Raw genomic sequence first — 19,045 nt, 5'->3', positions numbered from 1 at the left:
ACTTTAACAAAATTCTTGGTGGCATGCATATGTTGGCTCACTCCTTCCCCACTAACATGGCAAAAAAAAAAAAAAAAACTTCATTTATCCATACTACCTTGTAATGAAATTGTATCAAGTGAAAGAAGAGGAAAAGATTAATTTATGTGTCAAGAAATAAACAAAAATCAAACTTTTGAGTCTATGTGGCTAAGAGGAATGAAAAAACTTTGCTTATCTCCCTCCCCATTCTAAATGAAGATTATCCAACAATGAGTTTATCAAAAATAGTTACCTTTTTCTCTCATTAGATCTTTAATAGCTTGCCATTTCATGTCATATGGGATGTTGCTAATAAAAACTCTGTTACGATTTGGACCCTTCTTTTCTCCAGTGCCTGAATTCTTATCTTTTGAATAAGGATGGAATCTATTGGCTTTCTTATTTCCTGTAGATTTTTCTTTTAATTCAGATTTCTCTTCTTTGACTGATTCATCATTCTCCCTGTGAATTAAAAACAAAACAGAACAACAAAAAGAAAACCTCAGTGGTGATTCCAATAGTGGAAGTCTACGTTAAAATAAGTATTTCACATTTATCACTTCACAAAATTCTCCCCTAAGTTAGACCTAAGGAAAGCAGCTGGAGAGTCAACTACTGGCTTTGAAATTACCCAATGTCTTTTCAAAGCAATGATTTCAGCATATTACCAAAGTCCTCATTTAACAACCCTTCTTTTTTCCATATTAAATAGCTGCAGCATTCAAACAAACCCAGTTTTTCCCATCATACTACTTAATAAATGTTGTTAGAACCTAACAAAAGGGGGAAATGGGTGATTCTATTCCTAGAGTACATTAAAACTGCCACCGTCAGTGGAGAATTAACTCTCCCGGCCTCATTCAGAACTCTAAAAACTTAATTTACAAAATGATACACTGAAAAAGTTTGTATCTTAAAGGTTAACAGTTTCCTCCCAGAATTTTTCTCCTCCATTGCTTAAAAACATAATCAAAATAGTTATATCTGTATCTATACACTCCCCATATGACTCTCATAATTTTTGTCTCTTCCCAGTTTTGACCAACCTGATGAGGTACCCTATTATTTTCATGTTCAGTATTTCTTTTAACCTATAAATTAGGATAGGGTATTTCACAGAATTGAGCCATTTTTATTAAGAGTAATATCTATAATAGGTGGGATGGGATGGAGGAGAGAAGCAGTACTTAACATGAGCCAGAAATGTATAAATTTACTTTTTAATGAGGCCCTAACTGTAAAAACATTTAAAAGACTGAAATCACATTTCATTTACATGATGCTATTCACCAAGCATCTGTAACATGTAAGTAAACACATAAAGTAAACCCTAAAGATAAAAATCTGGATGTACATTTTAAAAATGTAATTTACTTTTCAAAAGCAATCTTTAACAGAAGTAACAATAGATTTCTTTTAAGTCACCAATTACCTGACTGAATTTAAAAGTATTTAATTAAAACTTCGATTTGAAAGCAATTTTTCACAAACATATACTAAGAAAAATCTCTGAGAATGATGCCCTAGGTTTCCTGGATTATTCTGACAACCAATCAGGTTTCATAATCCAGGCTCCAAACTATCTTCTAAGCCAAGCAACTGTGTGATTTTACACTGCAGTACTTCACACACACCTCTAATTGTAGTCACTTGTTCCACAATACATTGAACTTTTCAGATAACTGTTTTTCTGAGCAGGAAACAACCAAGCCATGAGTACAGTATGTAAAATGCTAGAAAACAAAAACCATCTGCAGTGCTATCAGCAGTATCTAGCATGGTAACACGTGCTTGACAAATGTTCATTTTTGAACGAAGAGTTAATTAAGAAACCATACTCATCTGAGCACAGATGATGCTACTGTCTGCCAGAAAAACTGCTAAAATCAAGGAAGACACATTAGGGCCAAATATGCTTTGCCACCTCTTCAGACCTAGACAGGGACACCTTCACTATCCAACATCTTCCCTTATTAGAAATGGCATGCCTGGAAGTGATCTCCTCAACTGTACTCTAGTAAGTACCTACCTGTCTAAACAGAGTGGCACTTCTATAAATGGCAGCAAGCAGTTAAAAGCACAGAGGACTTTTCTGTTTCCCAGGTACATCAGATACAAGAACAAATCCCTCTTTCCATCCCCCAAAGAACCTATTTACATAGTGTGAATTCAACTAATATTTTTAAAGTAAATCTCTGTTCAGGTGAGCAGACAGCTATACAATCCCTATCCAAATACCCCTTCCCCTGCCATTATCTTCCTAGGTGAAACCAACTATGAAAATTGTACAAAGTTCTGAAGTATGTTCTTTTATTCTTACATGGATGTTGTAAAGTTACAACAATCTGACAACTCCATTAAAAAGTAATAATGTAGGATCATTAATTATTATTAATCCCTTGAGTAGTAATAATAATATAATCCCTTGAGTAGTAAAGGCTTCCCTGACAGCTCAGTCGGTAAAGAATTTGCCTGCAATGCAGGAGACCCCGGTTTGATTCCTGGATTGGGAAGATCCCTGGAGAAGGGATAGGCAGCCCACTCCAGTATTCTTGGGTTGCCCTGGTGGCTCAGATGATAAAGAATCTGCCTGCAATGTGGGAGACCTGGGTTCAATCCCTGGGTTGGGAAGATCCCCTGGAGAAGGGAAAGGCTACCCACTTGAGTCAGACTCTAGTGACTTTCACTTTCACTTTTGAGTAGTAAAGGATATGCTCTTTACTGCTCAAGGCATTACCAGAGAGAGAGACATCTTCCAAGTTTTTCCCAATTAGTGGCATCTTAAAGATACTGCTAAACTGCTCATCTACAATGCACAAATTAAGATTATTATGGAAGGTAAGATCAGTTTAGTTGCTAAAGGTATGGTCTGACTGTTAAGAAAGTGAACTATAATAACAGGGGAGGGGTGAGAGGAACATTCAAGAGGGAGGGGTTATACGTATACTTTTGGTGGATTCATGCTGTTGCATCACAGAAACCAATGCAACACTGTAAAATAAAAATAAATTTTAAAAAAGAAGCTAAACTATTATTAATTTCTGAACTCTTTTCTATGTCATAAATACACTATGGGAAAGACAGTAAAGATACATGTGAAAACTCTTTTGAGGGAAAGTGTTAAATAATATCAAAATATTGGCACTATATTCAGAATTCCATGTAATAATTCCCAAACTATTCATCTAAGCAATCTCCCTTTTAATGTATTTGAAATACTGTGATGATTCTATGTTACAAAAACATTATCTATTCTTAAGAATGAATTACATCTACCCAAATAACCTCACTTTCTGAAAAATCAGTATCCAACATCAAATGAGGACCTAGTTTTAATACATGATTTTGAAAGCATAATGCTATGAGATCCAAAATTAAGCCCAGTTCCATTCTTGACTCCTAATATGATAAAAACACTATTCTACTTCAAACACTACACCTTGCACCAATGCTTAGTATTTTCTACAAGCATCATAATGTAACTCTCAATCTCCATATACTCCAAGTTGTTACTTAGTCACACATGAATAATGAAGAGTTATAACAATACTGCTACTTTTCCTCCCATTCACTTGAGGAGAGCTAGTATACCATTTTGGCATCAAGAAAAAGACTAGATCTAGGGAAACATCTTTAATTTCTTGTCAAAAGATGTGAACATGCCAAATAAATCCTCTGTATATGAGTTTCGTGATCATATGAAAGCTCATTTTGGCATTTCTTAAATGTTTACTGGGCGTTTTTAAATACAAAGAGGAGTCAGACATAGCTGATGCCGACATAGCTGCCTCCGTGCTCAATTACTATGGACTAGCCTCAGTAAAAATCATTTCAGTCTTGATGACAAACAGCACTCTGTTCACCTCTAAGCAACATATATTTTAAGGCAATATGTGGCCATTTTTATCAGTGCTACAAGTTCTTATCATTAAGAATATATGGTGAATCAACTCAAGGTTGATGTGTTGGGTTGCTGACTACTTCAACTGGTGCCCCGAGTCAAAAAAAAAGGTTGTTAGGCTGATGTAAGTAAGTGTCTCTAGTTACTTAATGTGAGTGACCCATGCCTGTGTGCTCAGTCACTCAGTGTCTGATTCTTTGTGATCCTATGGACTGTAGCCCATTAGTCTCCTCTGTCCATGTGGTTTTCCAGAAAAGAATACTGAAGTGGGTTGCCATTTCCTCCTCCAGGGGATCTTCCCAACCCAGGGATCAAACACCAAGGTCTCCTGCATTGGTCGGCAGATTCTTTGCCACTGAGCCACCTAGGAAGCCCAAGTGATCCATGATGGTCTGTTGTATGTTCTTAAGGAATTGACAGTACAAGAAACCCCTGACAGTAAACTGGTTTCTTTATACAACTGGGAAAAGAGGCAGGGAGGAAGATGAGCTATAAGCAGTATGAAAAGAATCTGCATTTGTATTTACTGGTAACATTTCTTCACCTTATATTTACCTCTGCTTCAGTAAGAAGTGAAAGTGATTCTTTTCCCACTTCTTGCTTCTTCTGTCTAGCTACACCCCCATGAGACTTTAAAAGGGATTAGAGCCTTTTAGAACTCATGGAAGTTCAGACACCAGCTTTATCTGTACCAAGACTATTATACTAATCATACCCAAGTACAGTTGGGCTTCTCTCCATAATTCAAGGTTGTACTTTTTGATAAGGAGGTGGTAGGCCCATATTTAGATAATAAACAAAGTACTTCTTATTTCTCATTCCACTGGTTTTCACTTATATTTATGATGCCAAATCCCTGAAAGCCCACATTTTGGCAGGAAGGGAAGAAAATGCTTCATTCACTTTTTTAGTCTTCAGTTACTAAGTGCACCAGGTTCCACCTAGGAACAAACTCCACTAGGAGATATGTCAAATCTCCTATACCCGCACCTCTGTTTTGCCTAGAAGATACTGCCCATCCTATTCAAATCCAGTTGAGAGCAAGAGTACATAACAGAGCTGGGAGACCTACTTTATTTCATCTGCAGTCAACCCTTAGACTAGTCCGGGTCTTACACAGTGTTCCAAACATTCTTATACAAAAGAAAAGTAAGAACCTTTATCTTTCCTACTTTAGTGTGAACATTATCTTCACTACTTTCTAGTAAATTTAGTGTTCTCACAAAATCATTAACATACTTTCAACTTCAGGTTTAAAGAGCTGGGCATGTGCAGATGAAATGTCTGACTTCATATTCCTTCTATATAACAAGAACAAAGGGAAGCACACCATTTCCTTTTAACTAGAAATTATTATGACTCGAACCGACTACATTCTTCATCGGCACTGATGACAGCTGCAATGTTTTAAGCAGTGGGTTTCCTTCAACTAGAAAATTATCTTATTTTACCAAAATTAAGATCCTACCATTCCGCACTGAGTTTTTTTAAAAAGCCTGTGTGGCTGACAAACATGGGGAAGCGGTAGGGAGGGGGCGGAGCAAGGCACCACGCACCGTTCCCTTTTTAAAGTACCTCTCACCAATTCAAGGATATCACAATGGATTCGGCCTCACAGCACATTACTAAACTTCCTCTTGGTTATATAGATCAGTTAAGAAATGAATACACACTTTAGAAAACAACAGTGAACTTATACAGCTCAGAATGAGGCCGGGAAGATGGGGGGTGGGGGCGGATATTCCTTTTACAAACGTTCTCGGTGGTTAAGAGGACATGTCCGATGATGTCATCCCTAGTTACTCCTTAGTGATGAACACTAACTATTGGCCTTTAAAGGGGGGGACCATTTTCCTGCAAATAGTGGCGACCGCCGAGTTCTCCGTAAGGGTTCTCCAACCGAAGTCCGGGAAGAGGGGGTGACTCGCGGTCTTGGGTCAGTAGCAGGGGAGGGTCGCCCCCAGGCCCGCAGCAGGGTTCCCCTTGTTCGGTGCGGGCGGGGAGGGCCCAGGAGAGGGCCGACTGCACCTGCATCAACCCGCCGCCCACGGCCCGGGGACGGTTATCCTCCGCCAAGGCTCAGCCCCGGCTTCGGCACCCCCCGCCCGCAGGTCGATCTCCCGCCCCCCACCTCGTCCCGGTCCCCTGAGGAAAAGACAATACATTTTAACGCCATTGGAGCTGCTGCTGTGCTGAGGAGGCTGCTTCTCCTGCTCGGGCGGGTGAGGTTCTCGCCGGGGCTCGCCCGGCGGCTCCGAGGGCTGCCGATGAGGGCTGTCGTCGCCAGCGGCCCTAAGCACCTCGGGCTTGTCGGCGTCAGCCATCCCGCCGCCCCGGCCTCCGCCTCCGCCGCCTGCGCTGAGGGGCTCCGAGCGCGACAATGGCGGCGGCCGGCAAAGCGGTAACGGATCCCGATTTGAAAAGGCCCCGAGCGCTCAGTGCCCGGATCTCGCGAGAACCAGCCAGGGCTGGGAGACTGGGAGATGGTGTGAGCTGGTAGAGGGGAGGGAGTGGGAGTGCGCGGGGAGGGGAGTAGAAGGATGGGTTGGTGGCGTGTGTGAGCCACCATGGCCGTAGTCGGTCCTGCTCCTAACCAAGGAAGGCTTGATTTGTCCTGAAGCCCGTGGTAGGGCGGTGTTCTGAGCCCCAGCCTCGTCAGTCCTTTTGCATCTAGGGGGGGTCTTCACTAACAAAAGTCGGCTCTGGGTGTTAGAAAATCCCTAGGGCTCTGAAACCTAGACTATTCTAATCATTTCCTGTAGGGGCAACTTAAATTAGAGAAGCACACACCGCTTGGCATCTTTAAAAACGTCTGCTAATCTTCAGACTCCCCTTAGAAATCCTTTGAATAATGCAAATAAATCACTTGCTACTTCAGTGCCCAGGCACCCTGTGGACATTCAATAAATAGTCATTGATGACTGGTTGCAATTCACCAGAAAGAATGGCTTTGAATTCCTTTGAGTTCTGGTTGTTCTAGAGAATAAGGCAAAAAGAAGACTCAAGTTTTTAATTCTCCAGGCAGCAATCAATGAGGAAAATCTATACTTTTCATAAGAAACCTACTAGACTAGCCAATAATGAACATTTGGGGTTTTGGTTGTGTTTATTATATGCTGATGAAAATTATATTTGAAGCAGTTACAGGCTCTCAAACAAATTTAATTACCGTATGGAGTTTTAAAATAGTCATAGATTTTTCCCCCCTAAGTATGATAAAGAAACTCATTAAACTTAATCAACTTCTAACTTGGGAGTACTATAATAATATTTCACATTGAAATAACCTTTTTCAGCTGAAAAGTTCAAAGACCTTACCAAACCTTTCTTTTCATAAAGAGGCAAACATGTATGATTTACATGCTTTGCTAAATATCATGCACACATTAGCAGTAAAGCTGTAGTTAGAAACTAATACTCAAGTAATACATAATTTCCTCAATTACCCCATTTCCTCGGCATTTCAATGTGTAGGGTTTTTTTCCTTCAACTAAAAAATACCGTAAAACAGCCAATCCTATGCCAGAAGAGTTACTTCATAAAATGCGCACACATAAAAATCAGAACAATTTTAATCATATGGGTACACTTGGTAAAATACTACTGTTTAGGGTGCCACTGACATTGTTTCAAAAACACAACACAGGCTGTTGTTACTGCATGAATTGTTTCTTCTCAGTCAGTTCTCCAAGATTTAGTATTTGGAGTAGCAGAAAAGTCATTGGATTTTTGACACCAAAAAAACTGGGTTAGAACCCCTGCTCTGCCACTGTCTGCCTGTAACTCCTTGGACAAGTCACTTAACTTTTCAATCTTTCCATAATAAATAAGGATAATAATGCCTACCTAGCAAGATTAACATGAGAATTAAAAGAAAGCACTTTATGTAGGGCAAAGTGCTATATGAATATAAAGTAGTATTACAATTCCCTATCTCCAGGCTGAGCAGGGTTTTAATCAAAGAAAAGTCAAGTGATTTTCATAGAACTGAATTGTAAGTACTTTCAAAACATCCATCACTCTCTGTTATTCTTTGGCTGTTATTGAATTTAAGATGAAAACAAACCTGCAGTCTCTTGTATGGTATATTCTTGCAAAATCTTTCAATATATTCAATTTAATATTTTTTAAGAGGCCTTTATGCTTAAAACAGAGTAGTAAGAACAAGAGGAATACAAAAATAGATACAGCCTATTCGCTATTGGGGGAGAATATTTATAAAAAGCACTATTTGAGTGCTGTAATTGAGACAAATATGAAGTATAATTAAAAGTTTATTTACAAAAACAGGACTCTGGGCTGCATACTGTAGTGTGCTAATTAAAATGTTTCATCAAAATATTTACCTTGATTACTGAGCTTTTTGGCATCCTTTAAATGATGTACCTAAGACACACACCTCCCTTACTGTAATTTAACTCTAGTCTTGATAAATGCATAAATGGCAGAGGTTAATTTCTATAGGGAGATCCATGAGAACTTTATAGAAGAGCTGAATCTCAAAAGATGGAGAGAACTGGGGCAGCTTCTGAAGAGAAAATGATGAATAACTACTATTCCATCTGACTGTTCTATAGATTGATCTTTCCTCCCTCACTTGCTATTATATTGTACTTACCTTAGCAAAACGTGGAAAAAAATTTAAAAAACACATTTGCTAACATACTATTGCTACATTCCATTTCTATATTTTCCTTCCACACTTACTTTTTTAAGTCCATATACACATACTGAAAAATACTGAGTAATGATTTAGCTTATGTCTTCTCATAATTCCTATTACAAAATTCATCCTTTGCAATGGCACAAAATGCATTACTGATGCAACCTCACGTAACTACCTAGTTTTCTCTCTTACAAATTGCAACGTAATTGTAATAGAGTGGCAGAAAGAGAGAGGGAGAGATGGAGGGAGATTGAGGAAAGAACCATTATATTACACATACCTGGAAATTTAATCCTAAAATTCCAAAATATTTTCAACTAATAATTTGTGTATAATTTAGGAATTGTATTGCTAGTAACAGAGACTAGAAATAATAGTGTCTTAAACAAGATAGAACTTATTACTCTTTTAAGTAAAAATAGTGTAGAGGAAGGCATTCCAGAGCAGGTATAGTTGCTCCACAATTATCATGGACTCAGGTTTCTTCTGAGAAATTGATGCCTTTAAACTGTTGTGTTGGAGAAGACTCTTAAGAGTCCTTTGGATTGCAGGGAGATCCAACCAGTCAGTCCTAAAGGAAATCAGTCCTGAATATTCACTGGAAGGACTGATGCTCAAACTGAAACTCTAATATTTTGGCCACCTGATGCGAAGAACTGACTCATTGGAAAAGACCCTGATTCTGAGAAAGATTGAAGGCAGGAGAAAAAGGGGATGACAGAGGATGAGATGGTTGGATGGCATCACCGACTCGATGGACATGAGTTTGAGCAAGCTCTGGGAGTTGGTGATGGACAGGGAGGCCTGGCATGCTGCAGTCCATGGGGTCACAAAGAGTCGGACAAAACTGAACAACTGAACTGAACTGAACTGAACAGGTTTCTTCTGTCTTGACCTTTCACCACCCTAGTGTGTGGCTAACATTTTAAAGGTCACCCTAGGGCCCAAGCTGGCTACTGGAGATCTAGGCATCTTGTCTGCATTGAAGGCAAGAAGCTGTTCAAAAAAGAAGGCTCCTATTCAGAAATCTCACACAACACTTCCCACTCAGAGGTCAAAACTTAGTCACATTATTGCAGGGAGGAAGCCAATTCTGACTCCATGTTGGAAACTGTTTCTGTGATTTGCTTTTATTATTATAATCATACTCAATGGCTTGTCTGGAGGACCCTGCCCCCCTGCTTGACTGTAAACTAAAGTGCCTTTGTTCAGCTCAAGGAGCGAGAGTTAGTCCCTGCCCACCTGTGAATAGAAGAGATTTGGTTCAGTTCAGTTGCTCATTCATGTCCGACTCTTTGCAACCCTGTGGACCTTAGCATGCCAGGATTCAATGTCCATCACCAGTCCCTGGAGCTTGCTCAAACTCATGTCCATCGAGTCAGTGATGCCATCCAACCATCTCATCCTCTGTCGACCCCTTCTCCTCCTGCCTTCAATCTTTCCCAGCATCACGGTCTTTTCAAATGAGTCAGCTCTTTGCATCAGGTGGCCAAAGTATTGGAGTTTCAGCTTCAACATCAGTCCTTCCCATGAACATTCAGGACTGATCTCCTTTAGGATGGACTGGTTGGATCTCCTTGCAGTCCAAGGGACTCTCAAGAGTCTTCTCCAACACCACAGTTCAAAAGCATCAATTCTTCGGCACTCAGCTTTCTTTATAGTCCAACTCTCACATCCATACATGACTACTGGAAAAACCATAGCCTTGACTAGACGGACCTTGTTAGCAAAGTAATGTCTCTGCTTTTTAATATCCTGTCTAGGTTGGTCATAACTTTCCTTCCAAGGAGCAACCGTCTTTTAATTTCATGGCTGCAGTCACCATCTGCAGTGATTTTGGAGCCCAAGAAAATAAAGTTTCTCACTGTTTCCATTGTTTCCCCATCTATTTGCCATGAAGTGATGGGACCAGATGCCATGATCTTAGTTTTCTGAATGTTGAGCTTTAAGCCAACTTTTTCACTCTCCTCTTTCACTTTCATCAAGAGGCTCTTTAGTTCTTCTTTACTTTCTGCCATAAGGGTGGTGTCATCCGCATATCTGAGGTTATTGATATTTCTCCCGGCAATCTTGATTCCAGCTTGTCCTTCCTCCAGCCCGGCGTTTTGCATGATGTATTCTGCATATAAGTTAAATAAGCAGGGTGACAATATACAGCCTTGACGTACTCCTTTCCCCATTTGGAATCAGTCTGTTGTTCCATGTCCAGTTCTAACTGTTGCTTCTTGACCTGCATAGATTTCTCAGGAGGCAGGTCAGGTGATCTGGTATTCCCATCTCTTTCAGAATTTTCCACAGTTTATTGTGATCCACACAGTCAAAGGCTTTGGCATAGTCAATAAAGCAGAAATAGATGTTTTTCTGGATCTCTCTTGCTTTTTTGATGGTCCAGCGGATATTGGCAATTTGATCTCTGGTTCCTCTGCCTTTTCTAAAACCAATTTGAACATCTAGAAGTTCATGGTTCCCATACTGTTTAAGCCTGGCTTGGAGAATTTTGAGCATTACTTTGCTAGCATGTGAGATGAGTGCAACTGTGCGGTAGTTTGAGCATTCTTTGGCATTGCCTTTCTTTGGGATTGGAATGAAAACTGACCTTTTCCAGTCCTGTGGCCCCTGCTGAGTTTTCCAAATTTTCTGGCATACTGAGTGCAGCGCTTTCACAGCATCATCTTTTAGGATTTGAACTAGCTCAACTGGAATTCCATCACCTCCACTAACTTTGTTCATAGTGATGCTTCCTAAGGCCTACTTGACTTCACATTCCAAGATGTCTGGCTCTAGGTGAGTGATCATACCATTGTGATTATCTGGGTTATGAAGATCTTTTTTGTATAGTTCTTCTGTGTATTGTTGCCATCTCTTGTTAATATTTTCTGCTTCCGTTAGGTCCATACCATTTCTGTTTTTATTGTCCCCATCTTGTATGAAATGTTCCCTTGGTATCTCTAATTTTCTTAAAGGGATCTCTAGCCTTTCCCATTCTATTATTTTCCTCTATTTCTTTGCATTGATCACTGAGGAAGGCTTTCTTATCTCTCCTTGCTATTCTTTGGAACTCTGCATTCAAATGGGTATATCTTTCCCTTTCTCCTGAAGGCTGACATTTTCTGAAGGCTGGACATTCCCTTGGAGATGTTTTGCAAGACTGAAGACTCTTTCACTTTACTTCCCCACTGCATCTCCCTCTCAACAGAGATCATTCTGTCGTTTTTGAGATTGCATCCAAGTACTGCATTCTGGACTCTTTCGTTGACTGTGATGGCTACTCCATTTCTTCTAAGGGATTCCTGCCCACAGTAGTAGATATAATGATCATCTGAGTTAAATTCACCCATTCCAGTCCATCTTAGTTCGCCGATTCCTAGAATGTCAGTGTTCACTCTTGCCATCTCCTGTTTGACCACTTCCAATTTGCCTTGATTCATGAAAATGATTACTGTGTAGCAAACATTGTTTTTAGCTTAATTGCCCTTTTTAGCAAGGTCATTCTCAATGTTTGGTTACCACAGTTAAAAGGGACAATACATTTCTTAGAGTGTTGACTAATAAGGTCTAACCCACACACTGTCCTGCATATTTGAATATAATCCTATAAATGAGGAGTACCAACCCCAGAGACTCAGACAGGTAGCAGTCCTCAGCCTGGTAGGAACCTGGCCCCACAGCAGGAAGTGAGTACATGTGAGGGAACAAAGCTTTACCTGCCCCACCCCATCATTCCCCGTCACTCACATTACTTCCCGAACCACCCCCTCCCTCCCCTGTTCATGGAAAAATTGTCCCAGGTGCCAAAAAGGTTGGGGACTGCTGCTATAAATGGTCATGGTAGACTTAATAACTAACATAAATCCATATTCCTCTTCTTATTTGATAATAGAAATTTATTTAAGATGATTGTGAATATAGAAGTCCACATTTCCTAGCTTCACTTGCCACTGTGTGTGGCCACACATCTATGTTCCGGCCATTAAGATATGAGCAGAAATGCTGTGAGGACTGAGGAGGAGGTTCCTTAGAAGGGACTGACTTAACTGGAAGAGTGGCCCTTTTGGCCTCTCTTGTCTCCTCTTGCTGCTGCTTGGAATGGACAAACGATGCCTGTAGCAGTGGCAACCATGATGGACCACGAAGTGACCTTATGATTGAAAGCTAAGTACTGAAGTTGCCAGAATAGGAAAATAGAATTAGGGTCTCTGATGACACCATGAAGCCACCATGAACAACCTTCATATTCCTACCTCAAGCTTGTTTTCAGTAGGAGGAAATCTTGTATCCTGATTAATATGCTACTATTTGGAGTCTTTCTATTAAGCACAGCTAAACTTAATCCTGATAGTCAAAAGTTTTTTTTGTAAAAACCAATTTGCTTCAGTAGTCTACAAGGTGGTCACACAAACACAGCTTTATTTTTTTCTTCTTCCTGAGGACATCCTTTTCATTGGTTTTTATTTGTTCCTTTGCTGTCTGCTGTAAAACAGTACAAGTTTCCTGCCTGATACCCAGTCTCCCTCCTTTTTTTTTTTTTCTTTACTGACAGAATCACAATTTTGTCTAGTAGCAATATGCCCAACTAAAATACTGGGAGTGGTCATAGGACACAACTCTAAGAAGTTGTAAGGATAAATGCACTAGGATTGCTAGAAGAATCTTTCGTAATAAGTTCTTTGCCTCCTTACTTTCCTGTGAGGCTAGATGGTGGAGTATCCCTCTGAAACCATGAGGTAACAGGTTTGAGGACAAGAAAAAGAAAAAAGAAAATGAAGTCACTCAGTCGTGTCCAACTCTTTGCAACCCCATGGACTGTAGCCTACCAGGTTCCTCCATCGATGGGATTTTCCAGGCAAGAATACTGGAGTGGGTTGCCATTTTAAAGATGGCAAGTCAGAAAAAATAGGAGTCTGAAACACCGATGACCTCACAGAGCCAGTGTATAAGCCCTAGACTGCCTATATACAAACTTCTTGCTTGGGGAGAAAAAGAACCTCCATTCCCTTTAGGCCTTGCATTGGGTTTCTATTACCACAGTTTCATGAAATGGAACAGAATCCAAAAATTCTACCCTTTTGCAACCCTTTATAACAAGGGTTATACTTTTCCTTATAGCTGCGTATGAGCTTACTCTGTTAGAAACAATACTTTTTCAGTAGTATACAAATGTAATATATTTTTATGGTGTATTACAGACTGGTAGGCTGAAGTGATTTCATGTCATTATATTTCAATTCGCAAACTGTTTAAACATGCTAAAAATATATATATGTATATGCATAACTGTAAACGTATTGATGTGTATAAACAGAGTTGATTAGGTATATTTCCATGATTTTACTTCTTTCTTTATTCAGTACTCAGTCAGGAAAAAAATAAAAGCTTTTGATCCAGCTGTAGGCATATCACGTAGGATCTAATACACAAGGACAGGGAGGTTTACACAATAATTTGTACGATTGATGGAGCAAAAGTCCAGAAACTATTGCTAGGGTTTGAAAAATTAAGCAGGGCAGGAATCATGGGAACCACCACTAATTATCTTTGTTTCATCATGGCATCTGGTCCCATCACTTCATGGCAAATAGATGGGGAAACAGTGGAAACAGTGTCAGACTTTATTTTTTTGGGCTCCAAGGTCACTGCTGATGGTGATTGCAGCCATGAAATTAAAAGATGCTTACTCCTTGGAAGGAAGGTTATGGCCAACCTAGATAGCATATTTAAAAGCAGAGACATTACTTTGCCAACAAAAGTCCATCTAGTCAAGGCTATGGTTTTTCCAGTGGTCATGTATGGATGTGAGAGTTGGACGGTGAAGAAAGCCGAGCGCCGCAGAATTGATGCTTTTGAACTGTGGTGTTGGAGAAGACTCTTGAGAGTCCCTTGGACTGCAAGGAGATCCAATCAATCCATCCTAAAAGAGATCAATCCTGGGTGTTCATTGGAAGGTCTGATGTTGAAGCTGAAACTCCAATACTTTGGCCACCTCAGGCGAAGAGTTGACTCATTGGAAAAGACCCTAATGCTGGGAAGGATTAGGGGCAGGAGGAGGAGGGGTCGACAGAGGATGAGATGGTTGGATGGCATCACCGACTCGATGGACATGGGTTTGGGTAGACTCCGGGAGTTGGTGATGGACAGAGAGGCCTGGCGTGCTGCAATTTATGGGGTCGCAAAGAGTCGGACACGACTGAGCTACTGAACTGAACTGAACTGAACTGAAGTCTCAGAACTTCCTTATGCCCTGAAGCTGCTGGTATAACATCTCATCTACCATTTGCTGATACCTACAAGTTTACTGTTGCTGAGACTGGTGGTGTCTCTATCCCTCCCTTTAAATTTTATACCTGAGCTTCTCGTAGGTAGAATTTAGGTTAGAATTATCAGAGTCTGAGAAATGTCTCCTACAAGGGAGCTTAGAAGGGTGAGGATAGTGCTGAGTATCAATAAATAATATTTGTCACAGTGTCTAAGCTATTTAGTATATGTTCTGAGATATCCCAAAACAAAAGAGAGAATAACTATATTTATTTGTTCATTCATTGTGTCCATTAGAGATAGGAATCCCTGCACCTCTAAATAAATCTAAGTGTGTAAAAAAAAGAAACTTGTAATTTATGTTATACTTTTTGCTCCAGTAACAAATCTCAATTGTGAGCTCCCCAGAGTTTCCTTCAGATTACTAAGGATACATGATAATACTGTGAGGACAGATGTTCTGACACTCCCAGGATAGACGTTCTGTCCAAAACCTTTCTGAAAACTCAGACCTTGTTCTTCCCAAATGTTTATTGCTTTGAGCATCGTCTTAAATCCTGGGATAGTTATATAAGAATTACTGTGTATAGAGAATACTATGTAAAAAATATTTAAGTTAATTCTCAAACCATCAGCTTTATACTTTCTCCTTAAAATCTTCATAGTTTTAAGTATTGTTTTATACATAGCCACTAGCTTCAACTTATTTTATACCAACTTTTACATAGTATCGTAGGCTTTTTCAATCTTACTAAATACTCATTCATTTTAGCTTTGCTTATGAGAGGTGTGAGTTCAGTTTGGCTACCTTAATTTTACAAATCTGATATCAAGTATACAAGTGTCTCTTATTTAACAATGCATGCATTTCTGAAAACAAAAACTCATTTTCTATAAAATCATTCCTAATAATACCTGGCAACTTAAGAAAACGAAAAGACAGACTCAGACAAGGATAAAATCTTTGCAAAACATATATCTAGTTCAGTTCAGTTCAGTTCAGTTGCTCAGTCATGTCCAACTCTCTGCAACTCCATGAACCACAGCACGCCAGGCTTCCCTGTCCATCACCAACTCCTGGAGTTTACCCAAACCCATGTCCATTGAGTCGGTGATACCATCCAGCTATCTCATCCTCTGTCGTCCCCCTCTCCTGCCCTCAATCTTTCCCAGCATCAGGGTCTTTTCCAATGAGTCAGCTCTTCGCATCAGGTGGCCAGAGTATTGGAGTTTCACCTTCAACATCAGTCCTTCCAATGAACAGCCAGGACTGATCTCCTTTAGGATGGACTGGTTGGATCTCCTTGCAGTCCAAGGGACTCTCAAGAGTCTTCTCCAACACCACACTTCAAAAGCATCAATTCTTCGGCACTCAGCTTTCTTTATAGTCCAACTCTCACATCCATACATGACCACTGGAAAAACCATAGCCTTGACTAGACGGACCTTTGATGGCAAACTGATGTCTCTGCTTTTTAATATGCTATCTAGGTTGGTCATAACTTTCCTTCCAAGGAGTAAGCATCTTTTAATTTCATGGCTGCAATCACCATCTGCAGTGATTTTGGAGCCCAGAAAAATAAAGTCTGACACTGTTTCCACTGTTTCCCCATCTATTTGCCATGAAGTGATGGGACCAGATGCCATGATCTTAGTTGTCTGAATGTTGAGCTTTAAGCCAACTTTTTCACGCTCCTCTTTCACTTTCATCAAGAGGCTCTTTAGTTCTTCTTCACTTTCTGCCATAAGGGTGGTGTCATCTGCATATCTGAGGTTATTGATATTTCTCCCGGCAATCTTGATTCCAGCTTGTGCTTCCTCCACCCCAGCGTTTCTCATGATGTACTCTGCATATAAGCTAAATAAGCAGGGTGACAATATACATCCTTGATGTACTCCTTTTCCTATTTGGAACCAGTCTGTTGTTCCATGTCCATTTCTAAGTGTTGCTTCCTGACCTGCACATAGATTTCTCAAGAGGCAGATTGGGTGGTCTGGTAGTCCCATCTCTTTCAGAATTTTCCACAGTTTTTGTGATCCACACAGTCAAAGGCTTTGGCATGGTCAATAAAGCAGAAACAGATGTTTTTCTGGAACTCTCTTGCTTTTTCGATGATCCAGCGGATGTTGGCAATTTGATCTCTGGTTCCTCTGCCTTTTCTAAAACCAGCTTGAACATCTGGAAGTTCATGGTTCAAGTATTGCTGAAGCCTGGCTTGGAGAATTTTGAGGATTACTTTACTAGCGTGTGAGATGAGTGCAATTGTGCAGTAGTTTGAGCATACTTTGGCATTGCCTTTCTTTGTGATTGGAATGAAAACTGACCTTTTCCAGTCCTGTGGCCACTGCTGAGTCTTCCAAATTTGCTGGCATATTGAGTGCAGAACTTTCATAGCATCATCTTTCAGGATTTGAAATAGCTCAACTGGAATTCCATCACCTCCACTAGCTTTGTTCGTAGTGATACTTCCTAAGGCCCACTTGACTTCACATTCCAAGATGTCTGGCTCTAGGTGAGTGATCACACCATCATGGTTATCTGGGTCATGAAGATCTTTTTTGTACAGTTCTTCTGTGTATTCTTGCCACCTCTTCTTAATATCTTCTGCTTCTGTTAGGTCCCTACCATTTCTGTCCTTTATTGAGCCCATCTCTCCATAAAATCTTTGCATATATCTAGTAAAGGTCATATTTCCAAACTATACAAAGAACTGTTAAAACTCAATGATAAGAAAACTAACTACCAAATTAAAATGTCAGAAACTATCTGAACAGACATCTCATCAAAGAAGATATACAAATGGAAAATCAGCACAAGATATTCAACATCTTTTGTCATAAGAGAATTGAAAATGAAAATGGCAGTGAGATATCACTGCATAGCCATTAGGATGCTAAAATCCAAAACACTGACAATACCAAATGCTGATGAGGAATGTCAAGCAACAGGAATTCTACTTTATTGCTAGTGGAAATATAAAATGGTACAGCTACTTTGAAAGACAGAGTGTTATCTTTTTACAAAGCTAAACATGCCCTTACCATACAATCCAGAAATCACACTCTTAGTTATTTACCAAAATGAGTTGAAAAATTATGTTCATACAAAAACGTGCAAGTGATATTTAAAACACCTTTACTTTTAATTTCCAAAAATTGGAAGCAACTAAGATGTCCTTCAATAGGTGAATGGCTAAACAAACTACGGCATATCCATGCAATGGAATGTTATTAAGTGATAAAAAGAAATGAGCTACCAAGCGGTGAAACATCATGGAAGAAACTTAAATGCTTATTGTTAAATGAAAAAAGCCAGTCTGTAAAAGGTAACAGAGTCTGTATGACTCCACGCACATATTCTGGAGACAAAGCAATAGAGACAAAGGTTTCCAGGGGTTAACCTGGTAGGTTAGGGAAAGGGGAAGAATGAGTAAATGGAGCTCAAGGAGTATTTAGAGAAGTGAAACTATTTTTTTTTAAGATACTATAATGCTGGATACATGACATGCATTTGGTGAAACATGTAGAACTGTACAACACAAAGAGTTAACCCTAATGTAAACTATGGGCCTTAGTTAGTAATAACGTGTCAGTATTGGTTCATCAACTGTAATAAATGTACCACACTAATGCAAGATGTTAATACCAGATGAAACTGTGGAGTAAGGGCAAAAGAGATATAGAGGAACTTTTATTACTTTCTGCTTGATTTTTATATAATCCTAAAACTAATCTACAAAATAAAGTTTATTCAGTGAAAAAATAATTGGCAAAATTTAGGGGAAAATATCATGTTGGAGAAAAATCAATGTAAAACTCATGCAACTTCACAAAAACACTACAAAAACATTTACAAACCTAATGAAAATACGAGCACAGTTAAAAATACAAGCTAAAATATACATGACAATGTATCTAGAACTTCACCAAAAGTTTTTTAGTTAAAAGAGAATGATGAAAAAGTATAAGGAAAGGGTAAATTATGAAAACAAGGGCAAATGCACAAAGATCAGGAAATCACTCTGCATGTTCAAGACAGCATATGGCTGAACTGAGCAAAGAGGAAGAAGGAGGAGTGAATGGGTAGTGTGTATAAGATTGCTTTCCTTCAAGCTTATTGCATTAGCTGTGTTAATAGATTTAGTGTTAAGTTCCTTTAACAAATAGTCAAAACATTAATGTTTTAGGGAAAATCTTGTATAAAC

General features: G+C 39.5%; 1 protein-coding gene across 3 annotated transcripts in view; it reads right to left on the bottom strand.

Moving 5' to 3' along the window:
• The window catches only part of MYEF2 (myelin expression factor 2), a 53,466-nt gene extending 47,120 nt beyond the window's left edge, over nucleotides 1–6,346 (bottom strand). For all 3 annotated transcript variants that reach the window (XM_081508532.1, XM_081508531.1, XM_081508533.1), the window contains exons 1-2: nucleotides 6,086–6,346; nucleotides 275–483 (exon numbers count right to left, since the gene is read on the bottom strand). In XM_081508532.1, the coding sequence (XP_081364658.1) occupies nucleotides 275–483; nucleotides 6,086–6,246 (370 nt within the window). In that variant the 5' untranslated portion in view covers nucleotides 6,247–6,346. The remainder of the gene's footprint in view (nucleotides 1–274; nucleotides 484–6,085) is intronic.
• Nucleotides 6,347–19,045: the final 12,699 nt, after the last annotated feature.

Source organism: Giraffa tippelskirchi, chromosome 7, assembly GCF_054371585.1.
Source record: "Giraffa tippelskirchi isolate mGirTip1 chromosome 7, T2T-mGirTip1v1.2.pri, whole genome shotgun sequence".
Classification (NCBI taxonomy): Eukaryota; Metazoa; Chordata; class Mammalia; order Artiodactyla; family Giraffidae; genus Giraffa; species Giraffa tippelskirchi.
The sequence above is the reverse complement of the archived record's forward strand: the minus strand, read 5'-3'. Positions and strand labels throughout refer to the sequence as shown.